Raw genomic sequence first — 24,475 nt, forward strand, 5'->3', positions numbered from 1 at the left:
TCTGGCCTGATGACTGATTTTGTGTGAGTGTGCGCGTGCAAGTAATAAAATGACTGCTCGTATATGATACAGTTTGTATTTTTATTTGTTCAAATAGTCAGTCCATAAGTTTTGTTTTACATACACATTTGAGACATGAGTTGAGAATGGCATCTGGTGTAGTGCCATATATTTTTCTCAAGGCATCTATCTACAGCTGCATTCCTGTAACACAAGCTTGATATCTATTGTCTGCAACAGCATCAAGTCACTTCACAAAGCAAGTAGATCTACGTAGTCAAGAGCATATTAAATTAAAGGGAGCCAGACTGGACTGTGCAAGTAAACCTCATGATCATGCATACATATTTTCTGGAGATTATCTTCCAGTTATCAAACAGACATGTAGTTTTTGCAGACGATGGAGAGGTGTCTTGATATTACAGCAGGTCATGGTTTATAGAAAGCTGGATGGGATGAGGGCATTCTTTTTTCTTCAGTCAGACAATAGTACATAGGAATTTTAACTGCTGAATACTTGGAATTTAATGTGGCAGTTTATAATACCTGCATACAGTATGCATATAGGGCAAATGCTATGAAGATTCAGTGTTTGTTTCTGATTAAAATGAGGCTTGTGTGCAGAGCGACTGCTAAATTTTTTACCTGTGTTAAAAGTACAATTGAAAGATGGAAAGTCTGAATGTTAAATAGCTATAATGTTGGCAGATTGTCTACCGGAGAAACATAATTATTAACTGAACCTTCATTTAAAACTACACTATGTAACTTTTTGTTGAAAAACGTCATTAATTCACCTTATAATAATTATATTTTAGAGAAGTTGGGACGGAAATTGCATAGGCTACGACATTCTTCCGTGCATTGCATTATTTATCAGCATATATCCGTACACAGAGAAATATTTTAGCGTTTAAGTTTATGTAAGTCTGTTGTCACAACGAACGAGAAAACGTTTTTTTTTTTTTTTTTTAATCGCTACAGACCCAAATGTTACTTAGTGTAGTTTTTAAACAAAAAATAAGTAAAAACAGAGATAGTGTCTAAGCACTGCTGATGTTGTAGCTTTTACATGTTGTACCATTTCAGCAGTAAATCACATTTTTGGACAGAACAAAATGAACAGAAAATGTACAATTTCGCAGCCAGGACAGACAGCTAATATAACCAAATAAAGGAAACAATCTCTTTGGATGATTCCATATAAATCACAATCTGACCACACACACAAAAAAAAGGAAAAACAGGACAATCATCCTTTAAATCCTTGTGGCCTGTTGCACACAGTATTAATAAGCGAAGGGTTAATCTGCTTTGAGTTATGAAGCCCAGTGCAGCAACCAGCACAGCCTGGCACACTGAGGGCACATATGGCCCTATGCAAGATTACAGTGAAGTCATGCAGCGTCCTTCATCATGCTGGTGAACTCCAACAGCAAAGCAGCTTTGAACAGCCTTATCCAGAAATGTCTTTTCTTTTTGAAGACGACGACTTCACAACGTCAAGTAGAAATGAAAAAATTATGCAACAACCACTTCTAGACATTTTCTTCAGCAGAATAACAGTTAAAGGATGCTTATCTGTTATTATTGATGTTTCTACACCAATCTTGGTATCAGCAAACACAGATCTACATTATTAATGATTAATAAACTGACCTGAATAGCAGATGATAGTTTACAGAAGTCTCAAACAGCCTACTGACAACACAGAACAGCTAGTATAGTGATTTGAAAAGCACCATGGCTATAATTTTGATTCACAGTTAAAAAAATTAAGCGTATATTGGTTGAATTCCACAAATTTAGATGGACATACAGATCCCTTTATCAATAGAAATCCTTCATCTAAAATAACACAATGCCTGTTACATTGATACGCATATATCAAATCGACTTGAAATGAGCCTTATTGACAAAATTGACAAATATAAGAAATCGAAAACAAAAAAAATCCTATGACATTTGCATAAAATACCAAATACGGTGACATTTTCACATGTAAAAGCAACAATGTTACTCCAGGACTTCAAAAGTCCCAGACCCAGCCATCAAAGACTTTCATTTTAATAGGTTAAAATAAAACAGTAATGCATAAAATAATAATCCAACAATACTAACCCTGAAGTTAACTTAATTTAGTTTCGCTACTCAGTAATATTCACAAATGAGCTTTTCAAGGTTAATGGTTTTCACATATTCTTTAAATTTATACACTTTGCTCTACTGATAAAATAAAAATAAAATAGTACTTGGATGACAATGTACAATGTAACCCTGACCATTGTGCATATAAAATGTACCAATCCTTCAATAACCGCTAATCACTTCTGCTTCATTTTACAGGCATCAGTAACTATGTCAAGCGCCTGTAAAAAAAAACACATTTTTAGAATCAATAGTTACATGAAGTGAGAAGCGGCTGGAAATATGAATTGTCAGTTGAGGCAAAATGAACACGAAAAAGCGAGTCATCAACACCCACCAGAATGAGGTCACAGCAAGATCGTTGATAGAATAAACTGTTAGCATATGCGCTTGTATGTGTAAATATAGCCCTTGCAGTTCGGGCAAGTGTGCGTCACATCCTTGAGGTCATCAATCAAGCAGGGGATCAAGCAGCAACCTAGATCACAACTGCAAAAGAAAGACAGAAGTCAGAAGGAATCTCAAAGTGGTGTTATTGTATGTCACTGAGGGCTCATTATGTATGTATTTATTTATTCATAACTAAATTCAAAATGCAATTCACGCACACAATGGCCTGAATACACCTCTTCTATTTTGAAAACTGCTTTAATTTCTGTACTAAAATTAATGTACAACACCATTCAAAGGTTGTCAGTCAGTTGTTGTTGTTTTTTTTAATTAACACTTTTATTCACTAAAGATGGTGAAAGTAAAGACTTTTACAATGTTACAAAAAATTCTTCTTCAAATAACTCCTGTTCTTTTACATTTTTTTATGATGGTTTCCACAAAAATAATAATGGTTTTCAACATTGATGATACTAAGAAATCTTTATTGTGCAGCAAATCAGCATATCTGGAGGATCATGTGATACTGAAGACTGGAGTAATGATGCTGAAAATTCAGCTTTGCGTCACAATAAATTACATTTTAAAATATATATTTAAACAGAAAACAGTTGTTTTACTCTATTTAGAACAAATAAATACTGCCTTGGTGAGCATAAAAGCCTTCTTTCAAAAACATGTTTAAAAACTTCCCAAACTTAAAAAGATATTTTTGGAGGGGCCAAAAAAAATAAAAAATGTCAGGGTGATACAACTGTCCTGAAATCATAATGGGGAAAAAAGCCTTAATGTGAGATGTGAAAACCTCATTTAGTACTTTAGCATAAGCCTTTAGTATTATTTCTAAGAAAAATTCATGTCTGTCAAATCAAAGACATGAGGTCCAACCAACATCGAGAAAAAAACATGACAAAGATAATTTCATAGAGAGGTCCAGTGTTATTTTAGTATAACTGAGATACAGTTATTGTTTTTATTCATATTTTGAATGATTATATGTACATGTATACATTTTTTATATGTATATAACTAACACAATAAAACACAAAAACATGATAACATTCCGTTTTCATGTTAATGTTTTAATCATTTTGACATATTTATTGTTTTTTTTATATATCTATCTATATATTCTTTATTAATTTTTATTTCAGTTTTAGTTAAGTAAATCAAGTTAAATTAAATGAAAATGAAATACCGAAATTAATGCGGAAATCAGATCATCATCAGATCATATTGTGCTGTCCAGTTTCTCAGCTCACTTACCCGACAAAGAAGCAGAACATACAGATTAGGGTATTCATGAGGCCGATGTCGTGGCTGATGCAGGTGATGATGGGTTGTTGGCAGTGTGGACAAACCGTCTGTACTGGAGCCGCCTGGAACATCTCCCCCTGTAGAACAGTCACGGTGGTGGCGGCACCAGGAGGGGAGAGGACTGTGGCTGTGTGACCTGGAGCAAAGTGACTGGGCCCCGGACCATAGTGCTCGGCTATCGGATGAGGAAAGTGTCCAGGCGGAGCATAGTAACCACCTGCAGCACATTAATGAATTTTTACAAACCTCTGCACACAATAGATCTTGTAGCCAATGTAGCTTGAATTTTGTCTATAAAAAGTTGGTGAAATCTAGTATTAGTTAATGTGAAATGTTATCTTTAAAGGGATAGTTCACCCAAAATTCAAAAATTCTGTCATTAATTACTCGCCCTCACGTTGTTCCAAACCCATAAGACCTTCGTTCATCTTCAGAACACAAATTAAGATATTTATGATGAAATCCATGAACTTTCGGACCCTGAAAAGACAGCAAGGGAACTACCACGTTCAAGGCCCAGAAAGGTAGTAAGGACGTTGTTAAAATAGTCCATGTGACATCAGTGGTTCAACCGTAATTTTATGAAGCTACGAGAATACTTTTTGTGCACAAAGAAAGCAAAAATGACGACTTTATTCAACAATTTCTTCTCTTCCCCTGTCAGTCTTTTCGAGTTCATGAGAGTAACACGATGAACGAAGGTCTTGCGGGTTTAAAACAACATGAAGGTGAGTAATTAATGACTTTTCAAGAATCAAAGAATTTCAAAGAATTTTCAGTTTTGGGTGAACTAACCCTTTAAAAAACAACTCTATTGCTGTCGACTCGTATCTTACATGGTAGCACTGCCCACATTGAAATCTCATTAGTGCAAAATCTCTTAATGTAAATTAAATAAACATTAACCAGCACTAAATTACTTCTTTAACTATTAAATAGACCGTTCACAAAAAAAAAGTCATCATTCATCCTCATGTTGTTCCAAACCTGCTTCTATCTTCTGTGTTACACATAAGAAGATATTCAGAAGAACGTTCAAATGGTTTCGGGCCCCACTGACTTCCACAGTGTAGTCAAAAAAAGTCAATGGGAACCAAAACTGCTTGGTTCTTAAAAATATCTTCTTTTGTGTTACACACAAGAATGAATGTCATACAGGTTTAGAATGACATGTGGGCGAATAAATGATGGCAGAATATACATTTTTGCCTGAACTATTCCTTTACAAGATTTTAAAAGTGTTATTGCATTGAAAGAGTTATTACATTTTAATGAAAGATTACAAACGCAAGCATTTTTTCTATTGAATAATATACACCAATCAATCATTAACAAAAAGAACAAGGTGTTTTAAAAAAGAAAAAAATATTAATTTTGTGTAATACTGCTCCTAGCCCTGACAAATCACTTTCAGTTTCACTGTGAACAGAAAAATTACCTGTTACTGGAAACCTGTTGCATCACAACAGATTTTGATTTCAATTTAGTAGTAGCTCTTCTTTCTGAAATGCTAATGGATTCAGTTAGGTAGGCACACTCACTGTGAGGATGAGGCATGGGCATTGGCATATGCAAAGGCTTAGGCATGGGACCTTCTCCTGGGACATGTGGAGGAATGAAGCCAGGTTGTAGTGTAGCTTCATAAGGTGGAGGTCCATATTCTGGAGGCAGTGGATGCCCTTGTGGAGGTCCTGTCGTTACTGGAGCACTGGCTGCTGAGGAAACACAGTTTCATGTTAAATAAAAGAAATGACAGAACTCGTATGCCACATGTTTTGCAAGTGGTAGAAAAAAATTAAGGTATATAAAACTTATTTTGAGTTATCAAAGTGACAGTTTTCAAAACAGGTTTAAAAAATTAGACATAATTTAATGTGTATAAAGATGAGAAAAATATCTAAGAATTTACCAGGAACTGGAGGCTGCCCATTTTTCTCCATGAGAAGCGGGGCACTGGGGCCCCCTGGGTAAGGAGGAGGAGGGTCACTGGACATGTTGGTTCCCTGGATGGAGGCCAGAGAAGGGAGCTCTCCTCACACTGTGCTGACGTTCAAGCAGCGTTTCTGAGGTGAACACAAAAAGGCCGCATGGTTCAGTAATGTAATGTGATAGTGCCGTCCCTGACTACTCTTGCCGAGGCATTTGAAGCGCATCCAATTATCATCGATTTGCAGCGGCTCATTGCCTCTACACTCCCCTGAGCCCACAAATAAAAACAAGTCCATGAGCATGAATTATCTGCTCTTATGAACACAGATTTTCTATGCACTTTAGACTAATAAGGGTCAATCGGTCAAGCCACCTGTATTCCAGTACTACAGGTTATGAGGTAAAACACTGTTCTGCAAGTCTGTCTGTGATCATCTTTGAGACAGAGGAACACGCTACATCGATATACTACATGATGAACCTTTAAAAGTTAAGATTTTTTTAAAAGGTTTGGGGTCAATAAGATTTTTTAACGGTAATTACACCTTTTACTCAGCAAGGACACATTAAATTGATCAAAACAGACACTAAAGACATTTACAAAATATAAATGTACAGGTGCATGTCAAAAAATTAGAATATTGTGAAAAACTGCATTTTTTTGTAACTTATTTCAAAAAGTAAAACTTTCATATATTTAAGATTCATTACATGTAAAGTAAAACATTTCAAAAGTTTTTATGTTTTAATTTTGATGATTAGAGCTTACAGCTCATGAAAGTCAAAATAAAAATAAAGAATATTTCCTAAGATCAATCAAAAAAAGGATTTGCAAAGCAGAAAAGTTCAAGTTCTTTAAAGTATGTTAATTTATGCACTCAATACTTGGTCGGGGCTCCTTTAGCACAAACTCCAGCATCAGTGAGGAATGGCATGGAAGCGATCAGCCTGTGGCTCTGCTGAGGCACTACTGAGCTTTCAGCTCGTCTGTATTGTTGGATCGACTGTTTCTCATCTTTCTCTTGAAAATATCCCATAGATTCTATATGGGGTTCAGGTGAGGCATGTTGGCTGGCCAATCAAGCACAGTAATAGCATGGTCAGCAAACCACTTGGAAGTATTTTTGGCACTGTGGGCAGGTGCTAAAGTCCTGCTGGAAAAGCAAATCAGCATCTCCATAGAGCTTGTCAGCAGATGGAAGCATAAAGTGCTCCAAAATCTCCTGGTAGACGGCTGCATTGACTCTGGACTTGATAAAACACAATGGACCAACAACAGCAGAAGTCACAGCACCCCAAATCATCACTGACTGTGGAAATGTCAAACTGGACTTCAAGCAGCTTGGATTCTGTGCCTCTCCAGTCTTCCTCCAGACTCCAGACATTGATTTCCAAATTAAATACAAATTTTTATTTACCTGAAAAGAGAACTTTGGACCACTGAGCAACAGTCCAGCTTCTGACGTTGTTTCTGTTTCAGAAGTGGCTTGGTAGTCCACTCCTTGTGAAACTCTCCCAAGTGTTTGAATCAGCTTTGCTTGACAGTATTCTCAAGCTTGCGGTCATCCCTGTTGCTTGTGCACCTTTTCCTACCCGAATTCTTCCTTCCAGTCAACTTTGCATTTAATATGCTTTGAAACAGCACTCAGTAAACAGCCACACCTTTCAGGAATGACCTTCTGTGTCTTAACCTCTTTGTGGAGGGCGTCTGGATCATTGCCAAGTCAGGAGTCTTCCCCATTATTGTGGTTTCAAAGAACAAGAGATACCCTGAATTTATACTGTAGAGACGGTCATTTAATGAAACTCAAATGTAAATATTCTAATATATTGAGATACTCCTGGATTTTGACTTTCATGAGCTGTAAGCTCTAATCATCAAAATAAAAAATAAAAAACTTTTTAAATGTCTTACTTTACATGTTATGAATGTGAAATATATATGAAAGTTTCACTTTTTGAAATAAGTTACAAACAAATTAAGTTTTTCATAATATTCAAATTTTTTGAGATGCACGTGTATATACAGGTATACATATATATATACACATATATATATATATATATATATATATATATATATATATATATATATATATATATACATATACATTGTTTTTAGTATTAATAATAATAAGAAATGTTTCTTGAGCAGAAAATCATGTGAGACTGAAGACTGGAGTTCAGCTTTGTATCAGATAAATAAATTACATTTTAAAACATTTTCAAAATATAAAATTATCCAGTCGTGGCCTAATGGATAGAGAGTTGGATTTGTAACCTGAAGGTCGTGGGTTCGAGTCTCAGGTCCGACAGGGATTGTAGGTGGGGGGAGTGAATAAACACCACTCTCTCCACCATACTTGGCCACACACCACTTCCCTTTCCCCTTTTACTGTATTTTTAATCAAATAAAGGCAGTCCAGGTGAGCAAAAGAGACAAATATTAATTATTTCCTTCATAAATATTAAAAATAATCTTACCAACCTCAAACTTTTGAATGGTAACTATAATGCATAATCCTCATAATATATATGTCTGAATGGTGAAGTGCATCATCCTACCTGATGGTTAAAGATAGGTAGTTTGCTAGTTAGTACAACTGATCCAAGATTCTTCTAGTACCAATCATTTAAGAAATCTAGAGATAAAATAAAAACAGACAAATGAAATAATAACTAAGGTACAAAGCAATGTTATGTAGTAAGTGCAATCTTCAGCACCTGGGTTTAAGTAGATAGTTTGGGCCTTTGAGAAGTTAAAGTAATAACATTTACAGTAGAAACACAATGGCACAGTATTCTTGGAACCTCAGATGCAGGTCAAGACTAACTAGAGGTCAAGCACGACATCCTTCATGTGAGATATGTGTCATTTTGTGGGGGAGGGATTATTTCATTTTAGGAAAAATAAATGCAAATGTGAAGACAGCACCTCATTTGAAAGCCAAATCGAAGTATAGGCATAACAATATGCCAATATTGTGTCATCATAGCAGTGTCCACTTTCATGATTTAGCAGGTGATGTATATAATTTGCATTTTCTTGGAATGGTTACCATCAGCCAATGGGGATGAAACAGGAAATGCAAAAACAAAGGCATGTGACTGCTACTATATGTGGAGCATATAAATGTTGTGTGAATCTGACAGCTGTTGATGTATGAGAGTAATTTGTTGCCCAGTTCACATCCTGTATTACTTGAGATAATGGAAATGAGTTATACAGAATGCATCTCCATAACCACAAATTATGTCAACATATCTGATGCATTTATCTTGTCATTAGGGCATTTCAATTTCACAAAACAGATCTGATATAAATCAGCAGATATACAAGAGACCTTCCTGTTGATTCCAAACATTAACATTGCATGTACCTGAATATTTTATCCACACTGACTGTGCTTATATCCCAGCATAAAATAATAGCGCCAGCTCTAGGCCAATGGCGGTACTGTTCTTCTACAGCAGATACAAGATATCCTTTAACAAAACCATTCTAATTAACCAACATTAATTACAATTCTTACAACTTCTGCATGTTTGAACGTGCTTGGTTTTACGTATTAATTTATTAAATGTTATGGAGAATCCAACTATAGGATTAAGGTTAGTGTATGGCTATTCTTAACGTGTCCAAATGACCAACCAGCACAAAAGTTGGTGTGTTTGCCAGGGTTTCTGAAGGTTTTATAAAGGTAAATTACTTTTTAAGAAGTGAATAAAATTTAAGGAATAAGTTAAATGGAACACAATTCGTCAATATGGTTGCTTAATGCATTTGAATTTTGTATTAGCAAGGCTTCAAAGTTTGAAAATGAAACTTTCAACATATCTTATCATTTGAATTAATTTAACTTTTTTTACTGTACTCTCCGATCACACTGCAAAAAAGTGATGCTCTTGATTGTTAAATCAAGATACATTTAGGCTACTTGAGAACATAGGCGGAGTTTGGGGGGGGGGGGGGGGGGCAGAGCCAATCGATTTTGTCAGATCTATGAATACAAAAATGCTTTCACATTGTCTCATTTTATTTGCATTATCTTATTTTAATGAGTATGTTACGGCTAAATTATTTGTAATTAATGTAAAAAAACAACAACAAAAAACCTACTCTCACAACTCGCGAATCTCAAAGTATCGCGTGAGTGGACTCTCTTCTCGTTCTCTTCCCGCTTTCTGTAAAGATACGCTAAATGAACAAAATGTATATTCGTCGTTTTTTTAATAAACCCACAATAAAAAGCGTGGAGGTCTCTAACTTTGACACTTCTCAAAAGAGGCGGATTCTTCTACATTAGGTAAGACATAAGTTTTTATTCCACTCTTTGTATAGCCAACCAGTCGTTGTTGTAAATGTATTTTAAAGGGGCTATGTGTAGGTTTTTACTTCAAAAAATCTTTAAGATAGAGTTTTCATTTGTCCATTTATGAGCCAACCATAATGTAATAGGAAGAATAACACCTTGACGGTTGCCTCTATCAGCCTGTAGGCTCAGTTGTGTCTGGAGGAGTCGGGTCCAAATTGGCGCGAAAATTCACAAAATGTGACGTCATGCGCGTTCTCGTCTACAGCGGCAATCGCTAGCGGTAGTGTTTGAAATGGACTCTGTGGACGGAAAGAAGCGACCAGCCTCCAGCACAACCCAGACACCCACAAAAGCTCATCGTAAGCTTAAAACAAAAAACAAACAAACAAAAAAGCCTCATTTAGTGCGCACCGAGAACGAGCATGAGACTGGCTGCAGTTCCTCTAACGGCCACAGGTGTCAGTAACTGTTAGAAATTTCAGAACGTACGCAGTGCTCCTTTAAATGAAGAAGAAAATATATAGGCTATAAATAATTGAAAATGTAGAAAATATGGTATATGCAGTGTGCAAAAAAAATAATAAAAAATATGGTATATACGGTGTGTAAAAAATAAAAAATCAGAGCTCATGGTCTACCGGTAGGTGCCCCCCCAGGCAAAAATGTGAAACTCCGCCTATGCTTGAGAAGCAAGCCTAAAATAAGTCTTGTCTTGTTAGAACTTGATCTGCTATTTGTGTCATAAAAATCTGCTCAATTCAAACGGAAAACAAGTTTTTTACAACCCATTGACATATGTTTTCTTGTTTCAAGCATAAACTCACTTAACTTTTTTTCAATTTGCATCTCATGTAAATGTATATTGACTTAAGGATGTTTAGAGATTTGTATTGGAAAACCAATCAAACATACCGTGGAACATATATATATATTTGTAACGCAGGCATGCAACGTTTAATGGTCTGAATGTAAGACTTTCTGCTTTGATTGTTTTGGCCTTGCTAGTCCCACAGATCTCGGTTGTTCTGGTGCTTTCTGGACTAGATCATGCGCTCAAACAGAGATCAGCGATTACATCGCCGTTAGCACAGATTACATAAGACTTCCCTAACCTTCACTTTTACTGTGATTCACCATTAAAAACAACCGCAGATTTCTGATCGTTTCATTAGCCTCTCTTCACTGAAAGGAAAGGCTACCGTTATTCTGTCTAAAATAAGCCCCGGTCTCTACACTAACCTCAAATATAGCACACAAGTGTAGACTGTGTATCTCTGTTGCATGCATGCAATCCTTATTCAGACTCAGAAACAAGCCTAGCTAGCTCTCACTGTCGTTCAGTCATATTAACACAGTAACGAAAGCGATCTGTTAAAAGCCAAACATTATATACAAACGAAACGTAACTGTCCCAGACCGATAGACATCGTTAGCGATTAAAATCCCTCTGTGATGCATAACGTTACTTGTAAATGATGGGATCACAGGCCTGGCTCCCAGCGCACAAAACACAGAGCAATAGTCACTCAGACAACGCGCCGTTACCTTCTGTGTCCACCGAGGTAATGAAAATATCAGGACTGACAACTTTTCAGTGCTTTCTAGCTCGTATGTTCACGTTTGTAGCCCCACTTTTCCAATAACATCCGCTGCTGGGAAGGATTTGACGTAAACATGGGAGATGGGAGGTGTGTGAATCCCACTGGTGAGTTTACATATCCTACTATGACCAAGGCTTGGATTATGAATATGAATTAAGTTGACTGAGAAGACGCTCTTGCAAGGTTACCAAGCAACGTCAGCATTGCGTAATTAATATTCATGTAGGCCTATTAAGGCCTCGCCGTAGTAGGAGGCAAGTTTTGCCTCTTTCACTCGATAAGGATAATTAAAGGGAACACATAAATGACATTTGTGACCCTGGACCAAAAAACCCGACACAAGGGGCTTTTTTTAAAAAAAAAAGAGATTTATATATCATCTGAAAGCTGAATAACTGAGCTTTCCATTGATGTATGGTTTGTTTGTTAGGATAGGACAGTATTTGGCCGAGGTACCAGTGACAGCATTATAGAGACCAACAAAAGTGTCAGGGAGCATTACTGGTTGTAGTACTGCTAGTGACTAATGCCTTAGAGATCCTTATCCTTTCTTACAAAACAGTATCTTATCTCTAGTTAGGACATCTTAAATGGCATAATCAAGCTGGACAATCAGGTCTGTCACCAAGCAAGCAAAACTACTGATGAGGTAAACAAAATAATAGAAGCTACTTCACTTTGAAAATCGCCTTTTGCAAAAAAAAACAAAAACAAACGTAAGGCATTATTCACTTGCACTGCAACCAGTAATGCTATGTGACTCTTTTGTTGGTCTCTATAATGCTGGTTGCAGTTCCTGTGCTAACTTTAATATGTTGTGCGGCAGTCTGTAATTACTTATAAGTGTGTTATCATCAAAATATAACACATCTTCAGGGTCTTTCTACCAAAACAACCTCGTTTTTCATTTTCAACTATTAATAAATGTAATACCATTGTCGGACAGCAGAGTTGTAAGCGTTTTTTCAGTTAGCTTTCAAATAATTTTGAAGTTAGGACAGCTGTGGGGTTGTCCTAAAGTTAAGACTTTTTTCAAGATAGTTTCTGTAATACCCCTTTCCTATCTGTAGTTAAGATAACGCACTTAGGACATGCTGTTCTGTAATAGCTTTTGTCCTAAATGTGGTCCTAGCTGAAATGACCATGGTTACCAAACAGATAAGATAAGATTTTAAAGTTAGGATCTTTCTGTAATACGACCCCAGGGTCACATATTTGAAAATCTGGAATCTGAGGGTGCAAAAAAAATCTAAATATTGCGAAAATCGCCTTTAAAGTTGTCAAAATTAAGTTCTTAGCAACTCATAAGTAGTACGGGTATATTTAGCAATAGCCAACAAAACATTGTAGGCCTATGGATCAAAATTATCGATTTATTTTTCTTTTATGACAAAAATAGCCTACTTGTCGCCTAATAGTTGTATCTCAGCCAAATATTGTCCTAACAAACCATACATCAATGGAAAGCTTATTTATTCAGCTTTCAGATGATGTAGAAATCTCAATAAAAAAAAATAAAAAATACCCCTTCTGACTGGTTTTGTGGTACAGGGTTACATTTGCTGATAATTATTTTCAGGTTTTAGCCTACTTTACCAAAACCCCAAAGTTTTTCTGGGTAATGTTTTGTTTGTTAAGTGTAATAAGCAGAATAATGTAGAATCAGCTACACTTGCATTTGTTACTGCCGCAATTCCCTTTTCGCAGGATTTTGTAACCGCTCACTAAACTTGCACAATCAGAATGATTTTAAAACTGATTCAAGGTTAAAAATAAAGGAAAAAAGAAGAAACTCAATATACAGTTAACACTTTAATGAAGGCCAAAAATGTAGTATAAATTAAATTGTTTTGTGATATAATGCACACATTTTCATCATGAATATATTTTAATATGTATTTTGAATGTTTTGTAATATTTGTAACAAAGAAACAAATGTGTTTGAAGGATCTGAGGGTTCTTTAGAGGTTTACGGGTTTGTATGTTGCTTCAAGAGAACAAATATATATGTGTTGTTTTTTTTCCTTTCTTATATATTCATTTATTAATTTGTAATCATTTGCATTTAATCATTTTATTATTAAACATAATAATTATTACATTTAACCATTTATAACTATTTTCCATTGTTGTTTAAACTTGTGATTGTGTGGTTTCAAGGGATATTTTTCTTCACAAGAGACAAGAAGTAAAAGATCCATTTCAAGGTTTTTACCGTCACTGAATGGTAATTTTCCACTGCTATTGCTTGTCGTAACACTTCTTGGATTTGTGCTGGTGCAGACAAGACTTGCTGTGAAGGGGTTTTGGATATCAGACCATACTCTGCTGACTGGGTTTTGGATACAAGACAAAATCTCTGGCAGGATCCGATGTTTGGGGTCAGATCTGAAATTTCTGACATGGAGACTTGATCTAAAAGTTTATTAGACGCTAAATGTGACTGGGTCCGGATGGCAACATTTCATAGTAGTTAAATAAACAGCAATAAATAAGAAGTTCTTGTTGTAGAAACATATTTGATGATAAAGTGGAAATTATGCTGTCTTCTATTGCTTCCTTTGGAGTAAGGCATAAGGATTCTCACTTCTGATTGGAATTTGCTTGGTGACTGACTGATGGTACATAATAGACTTTATATTGCTTAATATTTGTCATTCTTAATGGTGTTTCCAATCAAACTTCCAAAACACTGGAGCATAAAATTGATCTCTATTCTACTGTAGCAATTTATTATTTATGTGCTTGTGCAGTATTTAATTTCACTGCCATGTCACTTAGACAATACAGTAAATGATTCAGTGAACCTATTCACTATCAGTCAAGCTGAGGACAAGCTGTCTGTGTACAATTTAAGATTTATAAACAAACATGGTTGTTGAATATCAAGTGTTGTGAATCATTCATCATTTAACCATTTCACGAGTTCACCGTTACATATATTTAGCACGAGTAAGGTAATGCGTATTTGGCAAGTATAGTAATGCGTAGTTGGCATGCTGTCCTGGGGAAGGGCTCCGGGCTCAGGAATGGCCCGAACCCATTGTACCCCCCCAAAAAGGAGAACTCTGGCCGACGTCTGATGTGAGATCAAGACTCATTGCATCAGACGGGTAAGTCTCGCCGGGTGGCTAGGGAGAAAAAGGAAAACCGGACTGGGAGGGCTCTCACAGCATCCGATGGGAGATCAAGACTCATTGCATCAGACGGGTAAGCCTCGCCAGGCAGGGGAAAAAAAAGATGTGAGGTATGGCTGAGAGCTTTCGGACAGCATTCGGCTGGGGGGTGAGACCCATGGCGTCAGACGGCTGGGCGTCGCTGACCGTCAGACGGAAGGTAAGGTTGGGTGGCCAGGAGACTCTCGCTGACGTCTGACCGCAGATCAAGACTCGCTGTGTTGGATGGGTAAGCCTCAACAAGCGTGGGACTTGAAAAGGCTCTCGCCGGCGTCCGATGAGATATCAAGTCTCACGACATCGGACAGGTAAGACAGAAGTGTAAAGATGAGTGGTCGGGAGGCTCTCGCCGATATCCGACTGGAGATCGATGCTCACAGCGTTGGATGGGTAAGCCTCGCCAGCCGTAGGATGGAAAAGATAAGGTTGTCTGGCCGGGAGGCTCTCGTGGCATCCGATGGGAGATTAATACTCGCTGCATCGGATGGTTAAGCCTCACCAGTGGCAGACTGAAAGCCAAGATTGCTTGACTAGATTGCTGATTTAGCGTTCGACGGTGGTTCAATACTCGCGGTGCGAGCGGGTAAACGTCACCGGTAGTTGAAAGAGAAACGTATTCTGAAGGCTCTTGTCGCGTTCGACGGGAGATCAAGACTCACGGCGTCTGTCGGGAATGCGTTGCCGAGCGAAGGGCGGGAGGGCAAAGTTATGTGGTCGAGAGGCTCTCGCCGACGTCCGATTGGAGGTCAATACTCGCTGCGTCTGACGGGTAAGCCTCGCCGACCGTGGGATGGAAAAGGTAGGGGTTGTCTGGCCGGGAGGTTCTTGCGGCATCCTACGGGAGATCAATACTCGCGGCGTCGGACTGGTAGGCCTCACCGGTAGACGGACTGAAAGGCCAAGATTGCTTGACCGGAAGGTTCTTGCCGCCTTCGACGGGAGTTCAATACTCACGACACGAGCGGGAAAGCATTACCGGTAGTTGAACGAAAAACATATTCGGAAGGCTCTTGCCATGTTCGATGAGATTTCAATACTAGCAGCATCGGACGGATAAGCGTCGCTGGTAGTCGGACGGAAAAGGCAAGATTAGCTCAACCGGGAGGCTCTCGCAGCATCTGACGGGAGTTCAATACTCATTGCACCGGATGGTTAAGCCTCGCCAGTAGATGGACTGAAAAGGCCAAGATTTGCTTGACCGGAGGCTGTTGTTGCGTTCGAAGGAAGTTCAATAATCACAGCGTCGGATGGGTGAGCATTATTCATATTTAATTTATACAGGTTTGGTCCTCCATAGCTGTGTTAAGTATCTGACGCGCTCCTCCCGAACTTCGTTAATAAAACATAATTTAAATGATTAATGATTCATTTGGTGAATGATTCTTTTAATCATTTAGCCCAGCGGTTCTGAATTCCATAAAACAAACTTGGGGGGAGGATTTAGCCTATATTTAATATTAATGACCATTTTCCAGCCCCAAGCTGTTTTTAGTGTTTACCTACTGCACTGTAAAAAAATTAATTAAAAGTTGAGAAAACTTAAAAAGTTTAAGGAAACCAGCTTCAGCAGATTTTTGAGTTTTCTCAACTTGTTGTTTATACAACAAAAAGTTGAGAGAACTCAAAAATCTCCTTTAAAAAAATAAGTTGGGAGAACTCAAAAATCAGATTTGCAGCAACAGCTGTTATAAAAGTATTCTTCTTCTCCTCTATGGTGTCTGAATTGGAAATTGCAAACATGTGGTGTCACTTCTTTCATGTCTGCCACCAAACAGACATCCAGTCACAGCACATACAGTCTATTTCACAGGATCAGTACCGCCGCTCCCTCTACGCAGAGTATGCAGTTTGCGTACTCCCAACTCCCAAAATCCTGGGTTATTTTTTTAACCCAAATGCTGGGTTGAGACTTTTGGGTCATTTTTTGGGGTTATTTTTGTTTTGTTTTTGGGTCCTCTTGGGTCAAATGTAACAACCCATTGTTTGGGTAGTTTTTTCGTGTTACCCAGCTCCTGGGTCAAATATAACAACCCAATGTTTGGGTAATTTTTGTATTGTATGGAATTTGCGTCCTCTTCTGGAGAGAGCAGTTCAAAGCGCCATCGAATTGATGCATTTCTTCGATAAATACAGGTTTGTGTAAATTTTATTTTATATAAAAAATCGTTACTGTGCTGTATAACGTTCAATTTCATGTAGAGCAACATACAGGCGCATGGTGTGAATTACCTAAACGTCGTCTAATCGCGTGATGGAAAAGCCTGATACTCTGCATTAAAGGGGTCATCAGATGCAAAATACACTTTACAAGTTGTTTGAACATAAATGTGTGTTGGGAGTGTGTATACACATCCATCCTATAATGATAAAAATCCACCCAGTGGTTTTCTTAAAATCTCTATGTTAAAATCAGGCTGTTCTGAGATTCCTGTCAGAATGATGTAGTTCTGCACAGGCCGCTCCCATGATAGTTGATTGACAAGACCGTCTTAGCTTAGACCCGCCCTGAGTGAGCTGAGAGAGCTGTAAACAATCCGACCGACTCCGGTGCAGGGGAAGACAAGATGTCTCCGATTAAGCGATTGAAGTGCTTTGTGGTTGGATGTAATAATGAATATAGCAGTCGTCATTAAATTCCGACATCTGAGCCACTGAAGACACAGAGGATTAACGTTACTTTCATTTTTGAAGGGAATGCGCCGATCCCGATCTGCCTAAATGCATCTATGTTCGTGCGAATCATTTGTGATCCAGCTTCATCTACAGAAGAAGTGAGTATAAGGGTTTTTTTATGAATCTTTGCAAATCGCCTTTCCTAATAATGTGCTATTTAGCCAGTTTCACAGCTGAAGTTTACAGTACTGCTCGTCATCCCACGGAAGAGGGGGGCGGGGTCAGCAGAGCTTATTAGCATTTAAAGCAACATGGACTAAAAAACTGCTTGCTGAAAACAGAGCTGATTTTGACGGTAAAAAGGGTGTTTTTTTACACTACCATTGAGAAATTTTAACCAAAGTATGTTATAGACTTTTCATTAAGACCCTAAAGAATCATATCGACTTGTGAAAAATGGGCATCCGCTGACCCCTTTAAATAAACGATTTTATTCATAAATATACAGAATACAAATACTTTGGATGTTAAAATATTTCCTCAGAGCTGTTTACTGTTTGTTTTGGGGCAGGTTATGAAGGCAGTAGCAGTATATTTCGGCTATGAGTGAAACGGGGGGCGGTGGTCTAATCCGTGAGCAGTTCCCCACCGAACACGACTCCAGCTCGGGCACGGGAGCCAGCGCCGTTACAGTGGACACGGAATAACTGGACGAGACTGGACGATTACACGTGAATTACTTCTGTGTAATGTTTAATTTTTACTTTTAATGTTTGTTAAACGAGTTTAAATTGGCAATATGTACACACAAAAACAATAAACAGTGCTGTAAATGATAAATAAATGAAAATAAATCATGCAAACCAGTGGTTGTGTGAAGTATTTTACAAAAGTTAAGAGGATTTAAGTTAATCTGTAAACATTATTTCATGTATAAAGTAAAAAATAAGATATAATAAAAATGAACCAACCCATTAGCTGTGTCGACCCATTATGATGGGTTAAATAAACAACCCAGTTTGCGGGGTAAAATTAAACCCAAATGTGTTCCGTGCTATATTTACCCAGCACTTGGGTTAAAACCAACCCAAATTGAGTAGTTTTTAACCCAGTGTTTTTAAGAGTGAGGGGGGCACATCCCAGTTGCTAAAAAAAAAACACTTTCGTTCTATATTAGTATTACATTAAGCATATACATAAATACAAATCTAAACATTAACATATATATAATTATTTTTAAAAATTGCGTTTTACGGTGAACGCAGACGCAGTAGGCAGTAAAGGCCAATCACACGTGACGCAGCATTCCCGCATCCGCGACCGCCCGCACCTCATGTTTGCAGCTGAAAGCAAATGATCATAATTGATGGACAGCTAATATGCCTGTGAAAAGACATCAACAAACCGGTTCCAAGAAAAGAAAAAAAAGATGAAGCCCGTGCATCACTTTTGGTAGCCTACATTCATAATCCTGTGAAACTTTTTTTTGCTGTTGACTTTACTACTTTAACAGCTGACCTAAAAGAGAAAACTAATAAGTAACTGTCTAGAGCTAAAACTGTAATTTGTAAATAATAAAATTTAATAATTTATTTATTTATTTACTTTTATATTTTATTAAAGTTTTATTTTGACCCCTATAGTGGGTGTTATTGTTTTATTTTATTTATTTTTTTACATCCATAATATTTGGGGGAGGGGCACAACAATTCAGTCCTGCTTAGGGCACCCATTTGTCCAGCAGCGGCCCTGCACAGGATCCCAGGCTCAGTCTGTATGCACTCTCAACCTGATGCTGTGGATGAACGCTCACCATTGAAGTCAGGCAGATGTTTCTGGTTTATGTTCTGTTGTATCCTGCAATTACCACAAGAGGGCACTGTATCCAATAAAACTGAGCTATTTGTCGTGCCTTGGACTCCTTGGAAAATGTTTTAAAGAAACTTCAGATTGTTTTTTGTTGTTTTGTATGTTAAATTTCTGTGAAAGCATCAAATTATGAACCAAAAAAAGAAGATTCCTGTGTCGATCAACCCAAGCCTCATCTGATGTTCTGGTTATCTGGATAATTCATTGCTAGGATTCAGGTTATTATAGAGTTCATTTAGTTTCATTTCTGCTTCTGTTTTGCGGCCATCTATTAATGTGAACAGTTCTTGGAGTCAGTCCACTGAAATGACCTCTCAAAATATTTTCTGGGTGGGGTTTGTTGCTTCTTTTTTTGCTTTCATTATTGTGTGCTCAAAGCACAGCTATTCAGTCACAGGCCATACAGTCAAGAGTTTCTGTCCGAAAGTTGAGTTGGGCCTTATTTCCAACATTTTCTGTTCAGCTGCTTTTCCTTGAGCGAACTGAATATGATTCAACGTTTCTTTGGATTTGTTTATCTCTCGGCAGTTTCACAGCTTGTGAGTCTCACAGGTTCGTATGCTGAAGCGCAAACATTCTTTATAACTTAGTTTTTTTCTTAGGACCAATGTTCGGAGTGTTAAATTCATTTCTATTCAATTGACATGTTTGAGCTTTGACTAACACTGCCAAATGTTGTCTTGCTTCTGCATTTATCAGTAAAGTTTTTTGTTACATATCATGATTATGACAATAGATGGACTTTTACAGCAACCAAAAACAAAATGAATAAAAGCCCAACTCTATAAAATACAAAGCTCTAGATGCACGCAGTGGTCAGTTTGTAAGTCTTAAGGACTCATGGTTCTGTAGGTTATTTCTGTGTCTGCTTGTAATACTTCAGTGCTGCTATTCTGTGCTGTAACTTCACCCGTTTGAAATCACATCCTTCTCAATGTGTTTAACAGGTACACAAGCTGAATGTCCTCTTCAGCTCAGCCCACAGAGAGCTGATGTGAGGTACGGCGATTCTGTTGAAGTTACCTGTAACACTTCAGTCCTGCATCAAGGGATGGGATGGGAAGCCAGTGAGGGAGCAGTGCCCAAGAACACAAACCAGAATCTGATCACATGGAGAGTGTCAGAACTGACAGAATGGGACATAAAGCCATACTGCTACATAAACTATAAAATAGGCGATGAGGATCAGTGTCTTGTAGAGCTCCCAGTCACTGTTTACAGTGAGTTTCTCTGTTACTGATATTTTTTTCTTTTCATTCTGAGGAATATCTAATAAATGTAATTCATCACAGCAGATTTCAGAGTGTGTAAGTCTTCCTCCACAGAGACTCCAGACCGTGTGTCCATCAGCACTGTGGCTCACAGAGGACCAATGATGGAGGGAGAGCAGTATAAGCTCCAGTGTGACGTTCACAATGTGGCTCCTGTTCAGAATCTCACAGTCAAATGGTACAGAGGACAGACTCTGCTGGATCAAACCACCTTCACTGACACTAGTGAGACTCCAGTGACTGAAACTGTCACACTCCTGATCCGTCCAGACAGAGCTGATGATGGAGCTCAATACTGGTGTGAAGCAGAGCTGGATCTGGGAGCAGACGGACCTCAACCTCCTCCTACAAATTAAAAAAAAATTTAAAGACTAAAAGAAACATAAGGCATATAAGGATTAGGACTGAACAGTACCTATTACTTTGCATATCAATAAATTTAATTTCTTATACACACTCTACAATATGCTACAAATAGCCTGAATTATAAAAACAATATATTTTTATATATAAACACAGACAGGCAACCTCTCAGGTTCACAATACATTTTTTTGTAAAAACATTTTATACCTCAATTTGCATCAATCATGTTAAAAGTACAGCATAAACTTGTATAGTGACTTACTTTAGTTGTATTTTTAAGAACAACTGACTAAAACGTCAGTTTTTACAATATTTGCATGTCAAATGAACAAAGTTGTTTTGTTATGAGTATTACAGTATTTCTCAGTTTTTTTATACCAGTCTTTGTAGTTTTAACAAATAAATTTGATTATAATCGCATATCGATATTGTAAATATAACAAAACATTCTGTTTAATAGTTTACAAAAGTTCACTGTGATTTAAACAAAAAATATATGTTTTTGGATTTACAATACTTTTCTGTAGGAATTTTACATTGTTTTCCTGTAAATCTCACAGTAATTTTTTACAGTGTGGTGATTATCTGGAAAGGTCTTTTTAAAGCATTATCCATCTCTTTCAACTCAGGAAGTCCCTAAGTGACATTTAAAATGAACACCCAGGTTCAGTCATGTGACAATGTGTGCATTTTTTGTTGCCATGGCAACATTTCCAAAATGGTGTCCTGTCTGCTTAGCACATGTTGCTGTGTCAGCAATTTTTAAAACGCTTGTTTTTGTTACTAAAAGTATGTTTCAACCCATGCAACAATTCTAATATTTGAATAACATATCATAGATTACTCTTAACCTGATTTAAATTAAATAAATACATACATTAAATACATTTCTTGAACAAATTGATATAAAACAAGTTACAAAGATATTGTGGTGACATATGTCACATCGGGCTATTAACCTTATAAAAGTAGGTGGAATGTTGATGTGACGTATTTGTCACATTAAAGGGATAGTTCACCCAAAAATGAAAATGTGATGTTTATCTGCTTACCCCCAATGGCATCCAAGATGTAGGTGACTTTGTTTCTTCAGTAGAGCAGAAACAAAGATTTTAAACTCAAACAGTTGTAGGCTGTCAGTCATATAATGGTAGTCAATGGTACTCACGGCTTTGAGAGAAAAAAAACATACACAGACAAAACCAAATTAAACCCTACTGCTCGTAACGATACATTGAGGTCTAAAGACACGAAACAATCAATCTGTGCAAGAAACTGAACAGTATTTATATCGTTTTTTTTACCTCTGATCCGCCGCACGGATATCGTCAGGAGCCACAGGGTTTAATTTGGTTTTGTCTGTGTATGTTTTTTTTTTCTCTCAAAGCCGTGAGTCCCATTGACTGCCATAAAAAAAATCTTGATTTGTGTTCTACTGAAGAAACAAAGTCACCTACATCTTGGATGCCCTTGCGGTAAGCAGATAAACATCAAATTTTCATTTTTGGGTGAACTATCCCTTTAAGTAATTTGCTGCTCAATTAATTTAGCTGATTCAGTTATTTTAGTGTTATATATTTTCTGCTGCTCACTTTCAAAGCATATTTTAACAAATCTACGTGCAGGTTTAACATGTTGACCTCCAGTGTGAGGTAGTTATTTAATTTTATTCAGTTTGCACATTTTCGAGTTGTGAAAAAATAAAATAAAATTAGTTTCTGGTTAAACCATATACCTGAAAAGGTAGGATTTTGACATGTTACAAAAGAGTTGTTGTAAAACTTAATGGTCACAGTTATGTGGTTTTGAAATATGTTGCGGCAAAGCAAATAAAATACAAAAACTGTATTACTTCTGAAAAAGGTCTTCCCATAAAATTAAACATTTTAATATATGTTGTGGAAAAGCAAATAAACAGAAAAAACCTATTATTATTTATTTATCAAATCTACAGGTGGGTTATGAGCAGTGGTGGAAATAGCCGAAATTCACTGGGGGGGGTAACATTACATTCTTAAGGACTCTACACTTACGTTTCTTTTCAGCAGCACTAGTGCTTCTACTTTCTACTTAAAATAAATAAATAAATAAATTAGGAACACCTTCTGATCAATGACAGAAATTAACCTTACTATTATGATTGTGATTTTTGACTCCTTAACGTATTTGTTTAACCTTTGTAATGCCATTTTTAACTTTATTAAATGTATGTCATATGTTGTGCCAAAAACAGATTTATTAACCTTTTGTAAAAAAAAAAATTAATTAAACAATAAATTCATTTAAAATAATAAGATACAATCAGGAAGACCTGAAATCAGCATCAACAATTAATCTTTGCACAGAACAGACGAGCACAAATGTGGAATATTTACAGACTTTTAACAAGACTCAGAGGTGGCATTAAAACATTAAACGATTAAAATGTATACTTTAAAAATGAAACTCCCAGTAGGTGGCAGCAAGTCACTGTCTGTCACTGAATCATTCATCTAATCGATTCGTTCAAACGGCTGATTCATTAAGGATTGAAGCAAGTGACTCTCTTTATGAATGGGTCATTGAATCATTGACTCACTAGATTTGTTAAAAAACAAAGATTAATTCATAATCGAAACGATCTGTGTTTGCTTGGAGATGCGCAGCAGCTCAGCTGTGACTTTATTTCATCAACAAAATAGTTCTGAACAGATCAGACAGGTGTTCCTAAAATGTAAGTCGCTTTATATTAACTTTTCAATAAAATCAATAATGTATAAATCTGTTGTATAAATTCAATTTCACATTTGCAAACTCACTTTAATTTTCAAATAAATCTAACCAGTTGGAAACGAAACGCTAAAAAGGGTGTTTTTTTACACTACCATTGAGAAATTTTAACCAAAGTATGTTATAGACTTTTCATTAAGACCCTAAAGAATCATATCGACTTGTGAAAAATGGGCATCCGCTGACCCCTTTAAATAAACGATTTTATTCATAAATATACAGAATACAAATACTTTGGATGTTAAAATATTTCCTCAGAGCTGTTTACTGTTTGTTTTGGGGCAGGTTATGAAGGCAGTAGCAGTATATTTCGGCTATGAGTGAAACGGGGGGCGGTGGTCTAATCCGTGAGCAGTTCCCCACCGAACACGACTCCAGCTCGGGCACGGGAGCCAGCGCCGTTACAGTGGACACGGAATAACGTCAAAATAATTATCTTTAAAAAAGTATCATATTAACACTGCTTTTCTTCCACAGGTAGTCGTCCCACATTCTGGACTGTTCTTATTTTCTTCCACTTGCTGGTTGCATTGATTATTGTCATTTGACTCTCCTTTTTTAATGAAATGTTGTGACATTAATGTCCCTGAAGTACAGAACAGTTTAATGTTACGTTTTTTTAGACCTTATACTCATATACCCTTATACCCTAACTGATAGGCTGTTGGGGGTCATTACTTTTAACCCAGAAAAATAAGAGTGTAAAAAATAA

General features: G+C 37.0%; 2 protein-coding genes across 15 annotated transcripts; one reads left to right on the forward strand and one right to left on the reverse strand.

Annotated features, from left to right (window-relative positions):
• Positions 1-63: 63 nt before the first annotated feature.
• LOC306869033 (cell death-inducing p53-target protein 1-like) lies at positions 64-11,831 on the reverse strand. Of its 13 annotated transcripts, none has more exons than XM_079415590.1 (7): positions 11,646-11,801; positions 8,350-8,426; positions 5,765-5,918; positions 5,397-5,570; positions 3,805-4,072; positions 2,486-2,637; positions 64-2,369 (listed from the first exon to the last, which is right to left on the reverse strand). In XM_079415590.1, the coding sequence occupies exons 3-6, from the start codon at positions 5,847-5,849 to the stop codon at positions 2,526-2,528; spliced, it is 639 nt and encodes a 212-aa protein (XP_079271716.1). In that variant the 5' UTR covers positions 5,850-5,918; positions 8,350-8,426; positions 11,646-11,801; the 3' UTR covers positions 64-2,369; positions 2,486-2,525. The 13 variants fall into 13 exon arrangements, with proteins under 13 accessions (XP_079271716.1, XP_079271711.1, XP_079271717.1 ...); XM_079415586.1 differs by having other exon boundaries at positions 69-2,369; positions 5,397-5,567; positions 11,646-11,774; XM_079415594.1 differs by lacking the exon at positions 11,646-11,801 and adding an exon at positions 10,256-10,322 and having other exon boundaries at positions 69-2,369.
• On the forward strand, positions 9,947-21,874 carry LOC306869035 (intercellular adhesion molecule 1-like). 2 transcript variants are annotated; one of them, XM_079415599.1, is made up of 3 exons: positions 9,947-10,091; positions 20,307-20,579; positions 20,685-21,867. In XM_079415599.1, exons 2-3 carry the CDS (start codon positions 20,411-20,413, stop codon positions 20,984-20,986), a joined length of 471 nt encoding a protein of 156 aa, XP_079271725.1. In that variant the 5' UTR covers positions 9,947-10,091; positions 20,307-20,410; the 3' UTR covers positions 20,987-21,867. The 2 variants fall into 2 exon arrangements, with proteins under 2 accessions (XP_079271725.1, XP_079271724.1); XM_079415598.1 differs by lacking the exon at positions 9,947-10,091 and adding an exon at positions 19,714-19,911 and having other exon boundaries at positions 20,685-21,874.
• The last annotated feature ends 2,601 nt before the right edge of the window (positions 21,875-24,475 follow it).

The sequence above is a fragment of the Barbus barbus genome (assembly GCF_936440315.1).
Source record: "Barbus barbus genome assembly, chromosome: 4".
Taxonomy (NCBI): Eukaryota; Metazoa; Chordata; class Actinopteri; order Cypriniformes; family Cyprinidae; genus Barbus; species Barbus barbus.

Bases quoted from the DNA above. Each gene is read 5' to 3' on its own strand.
- LOC306869033 (XM_079415585.1), bottom strand. From the start codon at position 5,849: ATGTCCAGTGACCCTCCTCCTCCTTACCCAGGGGGCCCCAGTGCCCCG. The intron at 4,073-5,396 runs GTGAGTGTGCCT...AATGTGCTGCAG, and splicing joins GCCCATGCCTCATCCTCACA to GTGGTTACTATGCTCCGCCT. The intron at 2,638-3,804 runs GTAAGTGAGCTG...TTTCTTTTGCAG, and splicing joins ATGTTCTGCTTCTTTGTCGG to TTGTGATCTAGGTTGCTGCT.
- LOC306869035 (XM_079415598.1), top strand. From the start codon at position 19,848: ATGATTCAACGTTTCTTTGGATTTGTTTATCTCTCGGCAGTTTCACAG. The intron at 19,912-20,306 runs GTTCGTATGCTG...TGTGTTTAACAG, and splicing joins ACAGCTTGTGAGTCTCACAG to GTACACAAGCTGAATGTCCT. The intron at 20,580-20,684 runs GTGAGTTTCTCT...CTTCCTCCACAG, and splicing joins GCTCCCAGTCACTGTTTACA to AGACTCCAGACCGTGTGTCC.